At 47.3% G+C, this 5992-nt stretch overlaps 1 protein-coding gene across 1 annotated transcript in view; it reads right to left on the bottom strand.

Moving 5' to 3' along the window:
- The window catches only part of GLE1 (GLE1, RNA export mediator), a 47947-nt gene that overhangs the window by 4587 nt on the left and 37368 nt on the right, over positions 1-5992 (bottom strand). Inside the window, exons 11-12 of the mRNA XM_021713699.1 lie at positions 4501-4630; positions 2006-2110 (exon numbers count right to left, since the gene is read on the bottom strand). Of these exons, the coding sequence (XP_021569374.1) occupies positions 2006-2110; positions 4501-4630 (235 nt within the window). The remainder of the gene's footprint in view (positions 1-2005; positions 2111-4500; positions 4631-5992) is intronic.

The raw sequence follows: 5992 nt of genomic DNA, 5'->3' as shown, positions 1-5992 counted from the left end.
CACCTCAGCCTCCCAAAGGCGCGGGATTACAGGCTGAGCCACCGAGCCCAGCTCACTTTTAAATTCTATTTATTTATTTACTTACCTACAATGTTATTGACTGATTGAGACAAGGTCTTGCTCTGATGCCTAAGCTGGAGTGCAGTGGTATAATCAAAGCTCACTGTAACCTCAAATTCCTGGGTTCCAGTGATCCTCCCACTTCACCTTTTAAGTAGCTAAGCCTACAGGCACATTCCACCATGCCTGGTTAATTTTGTTTTTTGAGTCGGAGTCTTACTCCATCGCCCACGCTGGAGTGCACTGACACACTCACAGCCACCCCAGTGGGTGGGCTGGGCTCCAGTGATCCTTCTGCCTCAGCCTTTCAAGGAGCCAGAACTACAGGTACATACTACCATACCCGGCTAACTTTTGATTTGTTGTAAAGATGAAGTCTCACCAAGTTTCCCGGGCTGTTCTCGAACCCATGGGCTTAGGCAATCCACTCATTTCGGCCTTCCAAAGTGCTGGGATTACAGGCTGTGCCACCGAGTCTGGCCTAATTTTTATTTTATTTATTATTATTTTTTGAGTAAAGGTCTCACTCTTTTGCCCAGGCTGGAGTGTAGTGGCATAATCATGGCTCATTGCAGCCTCAAACTCCTAGGTTCAGGGACTCCTTCTATCTCAGCCTCCTGAGTAGCTGGGAGTACAGGCAACTGCCACCACACCCAACTAATTTTTTTTTTTTTTTTTTTGTAGAGACAAGGTCTCATTATGTTGCCCAGGATGGTCTCAAACTTCTAGCCTCAGCCTCCTGAGTAGCTAAAACTACAGGCATGTACCACCACACCCAGTTAAGTTAAAAAGAAATTTTTTTTTTTTTTGATTCGGAGTCTCACTCTGTCGCCCAGGCTGGAGTGTAATGGTACGCTCATAGCTACCGCATCCTCGACCTACTGGACTCTGGTGATCCTTCTGCCTCAGACTTCCAAGTAGCTGGAACCACAGGCATATGCCACCTTGCCTGACTAATTTTTTTGATTTATTGTAGAGACAAGGTCTCATCATGTTGCTCAGGCTGGTCTCAAACCCCTGTGCTTGGGCAATCCTCTCACCTCTGTCTCCCAAAGTGTTGGGATTACAGGCTTGAACCACCGTGCCTGGCAAAAAAATTTTTTTTATAGAAATGGGGGTCTCACTATGTTGTCCAGGCTAGTCTTGAACTCCTGGGCTCAAGTGAAAAGTACTGAGATTACAGGTGTGAGCAACTGCACCCAGACTCAGAACAAAATCTATGACACTAGAACCTAATGATATTCACCATCAGGCCCAATTTCTTTTCTTTTTTTTTTTGAGTTGGAGTCTCACTGGGTCACCCAGACTGGAGTGCAGTGGCTGCTTCTGGCCACCACAGCCTCGCCTCCTGGGCTCCAGCGATCCTTCCGCCTCAGCCTTCCGAGTAGCCGGAATTACAGGCACGCGCTACCACGCCCAGCTGATTTTTTGATTTATTGTAGAGATGAGGTCTCGCTGCCCAGGCGGGTCTCGAACCCACGGGCTCAGGGAATCCTCTCACCTCACCCTCCCAAAGGTGCGGGATTACAGGCTAAGCCACCGAGCCCGGCATTCTTTTTCTTTTTTGAGTTGAAGTCTCACTCTGTCGTCCAGGCTAGAGTGCACTGACATACTTATGGCCACCCCAGCATCAACCTGCTGGGCTCTGGTGATCCTTTCACCTCAGCCTTCCAAGTAGCCAGAGCTACAGGTGCCCACTACTACGCCCAGCTAATTTTTGATTTCTTGTAGAGGCGAGGTCTCACCAAGTTTCCTGGGCTGGTCTCCAACCTGTGGGCTCAGGCAACCCAATCGCCTCGGCCTCCCAAATGCTGGGATTACAGGCTGAGCTACCAAGCCCAGCTATCACACCCAGTTTCTAAGTTGCCTTCCCATTCATGTCATCCAATAGCCCAAGGCTGCTTCAAGTATTAGCTTTCCCTTGTATGATAACGGTGTTACATACCTCCAAGAAGTCAAAGAGGAGGGTGGCTGTCACATCGGACAGGGGCTCCATGTTTAAGATCTGCGCCAACCAGCGCCAGCCATGATTTAAGCCATGAGGGTGAATCTGGGAGGAGAGAACCTTGATCAACATTTCATCTCATTTTAGTTGGAGCTCCTAATTCTCAACGCATCATCTAGCATCTCCAAGTGGACATGATCCTCAGATCATCCAGCCAAAGCACCTGGTGCAGGGCAGAAACACCAGCTCAGCAAATTCTTTTTTTTTTTTTTGAGTTGGTGTCTCACTCCGTCACCTAAGCTGGAGTGCAGTGGCATGCTCATGGCCACCACAGCCTCAACCTGCTGGGCTCAGGCAATCCTTCCCACTCAGCCTTCCTAGTAGCTGAACTACAGTCATGCACCACCATGCCTGACTAATTTTTTGATTTATTGTAGAGAAGAAGTCTTGCCAAGTTGCCAGGCTGGTCTCGAACCCGTTAGCTCAGGCAATCCTCTCACCTCAGCCTCAACCTCCCAAAGTGCTGGGATTACAGGCTCATGCCACTGTGCCCGGCCACAAATTCTGTTTTTAAATACTCCAATACATTGGTTCCTACACATTCTTTACAAGATCCTTTCAGTTTGTGTGTGTCAGCGTCAGTTTCAGGTATTCCACAGGCCAACAATTACCCTTACTGACATTTTATTTCTCATTCTTAGTAGCTTTAGCACAGAACCTGGAACACAGCAGGTGCGGATTAATAACTTTTCAGAGTCCACCACCTTCTGCCATTTCTCTTTTAGGATTCCAAGTCCATTAACTTCTCCACCCTCTAATTTGTATTCCTTGAAAAAATAACTGGGCTGGCAGGTCAAAGTCCTGAACCTCAGCTGTAGCTGCCACTGACAGGTGTGTATCATCCAGCTTTTTGAGCCACATCTATTCTTCTGTGATGTAAGGGATATGACCTGGATGACTTTTAAGGCCCCAAGTAGGTCTAAAATGACAATTCCTTGCTCACTCCTCTTCTTTTTTTGAGTTAGAGTCTCACTCTGTCACCCAGACTGGAGTGCAGTGGCCGTTCCCGGCCACCGCAGCCTCGACCTGCTGGGCTCTGGCGATCCTTCCACCTCAGCCTTCCGAGTAGCTGGAATTACAGGCATGCGCTACCGCCTGGCTGATTTTTTAATTTATTGTAGAGATGAAGTCTCGCTGCCCAGGCAGGTCTCGAACCCACGGGCTCAGGCAATCCACTCACCTCAGCCTCCCAAAGGCGCAGGATTACAGGCTGAGCCACCGAGCCCGGCTTGCTCACTCCTCTTCTAAGAAAATCTTCTTTTTTTTTTCTGAGTTGGAGTCTCACTCTGTCACCCATACTAGAGTGCAGTGGCTGCTCCCAGCCACTGCAGCCTCAACCTGTTGGGCTCCGGCGATCCTTCCGCCTCAGCCTTCCAAGTAGCTGGAAATACAGGTGTGTGCTACCACGCATGGCTAATTTTTGATTTATTGTAGAGAGGAGGTCTCACCAAGTTGCCCAGGTGGGTCTCAAACCCGTGGGCTCAGGCAATCCACTCACCTCAGCCTCCCAAAGCGCTGGCGTTATAGGCTGAGGTGAGAAAATCTTCTAACCTCTCTGACTCTACTATAAAATCAGTTTGTTTGGTTTTTTTTTTGAGTTGATGTCTTACTCTGTCATCCAGGTTGGAGTGTAGTGGCATGTTTGTGGTTACTGCAACCTTGACCTGCTGAGCTTAGGTGATCCTTTTGCCTCAGTCTTCCGAGTAGCTGGGACTACAAGTGCGCGCCATCAGGCCCAGCTAATTTTTAAATTGTTGTAGGGATGAGGTGTCACCAATTGGTCTCAAACCCCCGGACTTAGGCGATCCTCTCACCTCAGCCTCCCAAAGTGCTGGAATTATAGGCATGAGTCACTGCCCAGCATAAAACCAGTTTTTTAGGGATTTTTTTTTTTTTTTTGTAGAGAAGAGCCACCACACCCAGTCAAAATCAGTTATTTAAAACTGAGTCAGGCTGAGCTCGGTGGCTCAGGCCGAGGCGAGAGGATTGCCTAAGCCCGCGGGTTCGAGACCCACCCGGGTAACTTGGAGAGACCTCATCTCTACAATAAATCAAAAATTAGCCAGGCATGGTAGCACGTGCCTGTAGTTCTGGCTACTTGGAAGGCTAAAGCAGAAGGATTGCAGAAGCCCAGCAGGTCAAAACTGCAGTGGGCGGGAGTTTGCCACTGCCCTCCAGCCTGGGTGACAGAGTAAGTTCAACTCAAAAAACAAACAAAAAAAAAGCTGAGTCAGCTGCTGAATAATGCCTATGATGACCCAAAAAAGTTTTCTAATACCCACTTCTCTAAAGAATGCCTACGAGCTGCCATTATCTTGCTTTATCACTCATCTAGACACTCTCGGAAAGAAGGCCATTATTCCCTGTGGCTGGAGCATGCTAACACGGACTCTGGTCCAAGTCTTCATTATTCATAGTAAGCTTCTTTCACCTACCGCATGTTGGTTTCCATACGGCCACCGGAGCTGGATGATGGCAGCATACAGACGGATCATCCCAGACATGCGTTTTAGAAAGTTGTCCTGCTGTTCTACTTTGGAATCCTTCACCTGGTAGCCAAGCAGCCTATGTGGGAGGAAAAAACCCAATGTGTCAAGGCCAAAACGAGGGTGGAGAATCAGAGACTACTTTGTTTTGTTTTGTTTTGGAGTTGGGGGGAAGGTCTTACTTTGTCTCCCAGGCTGGAATGCAGTGGCACAATTGTGGCTCACCACAGCCTTGACCTCCTGAGCTCAAGCAATCCTCCCACCTCAGTCTTCCAAGAAGCTGGGACTACAGGCGCACACCAACATGCCCAGCTAATTTTTAAATTTTTTGTAGAGATGAAGTTTTGCCATGTTGCCTAGGCTAGTCTCAAACCCCTGGTCTCATCAAACAATCCTCCTGCCTCAGCCTCCAAAGGGCTGGGATTATAGGATGGGATTATATGCCTGGCTCAAATCAGAGTTTACTTTTTATGGCTAAAAGTAACAGTGTATTATTACATTCAGCATTACTATCGATACATTATCAAATATCATTAGATCTGTAGAATACCTTGTTCACAATATGGATACCTTGGATATCCAATTTGTGCTTCATAAAAGCACTGCAAGGCCGGGCTCGGTGGCTCAGCCTGTAATCCCAGCACTTTGGGAGGCTGAGGTGAGTGGATTGCCTGAGCCCGCGGGTTCGAGACCCGCCTGGGCAACTTGACGAGACCTCATCTCGACAACAAATCAAAAATTAGCCGGGCATGGTAGTGTGTGCCTGCAGTTCCAGCTACTTGGAAGGCTGAGGCGGAAGGATCGCCGGAGCCCAGCAGGTCAAGGCTGCGGTGGCTGGGAGCGGCCATTGCACTCCAGTCTGGGTGACAGAGTGAGACTCCAACTCAAAAAAATAAAAATAAAAATAAAATGAATAAATAAATAAAATAAAAGCACTGCGAGGTAAAGTCACAGGAGGTCATGGATATCATTACGCCCGTTTACAAATAAAGAAAATGATGCTCAAAGAGGTTAAGTTACCCATTTGATTTAACCATTTTTGCAAAACTATTAAATGACAAAGTAGAGATAAAATTCCAAGACCCTTGAATTTTAGATCTGGTATTCTTTCCACTAAGCTACAGTATATGTGAGAGAGAGAGAGAGAGAGAGAGAGAGTGTGTGTGTGTGTGTATCTGTATTGTTTTGTTTGTTTTTTGAAACGAGATCTCACTCTGTTACCAAGGCTGGAGTACAGTGGCTCATAGCAACATTGACCTTCTGGGCTCAGGGCATCCTTCCACCGCAGGTTCCCAAGTAGCTGGAACTACAGGCATGCGTCACTATGCCCAGCTAATTTTTTTATTTTTATATTTTTATTTATTTTTTTCACCTTAATTTTTATTTTTTTATTTTTTTGAGTTGGAGTCTCACTCTGTCGCCCAGACTGGAATGCAGTGGC

This window comes from Carlito syrichta, unplaced genomic scaffold (assembly GCF_000164805.1).
Source record: "Carlito syrichta isolate Samal-C Ts95f unplaced genomic scaffold, Tarsius_syrichta-2.0.1 Scaffold304686, whole genome shotgun sequence".
NCBI classification, from domain to species: Eukaryota; Metazoa; Chordata; class Mammalia; order Primates; family Tarsiidae; genus Carlito; species Carlito syrichta.
The sequence above is the reverse complement of the archived record's forward strand: the minus strand, read 5'-3'. Positions and strand labels throughout refer to the sequence as shown.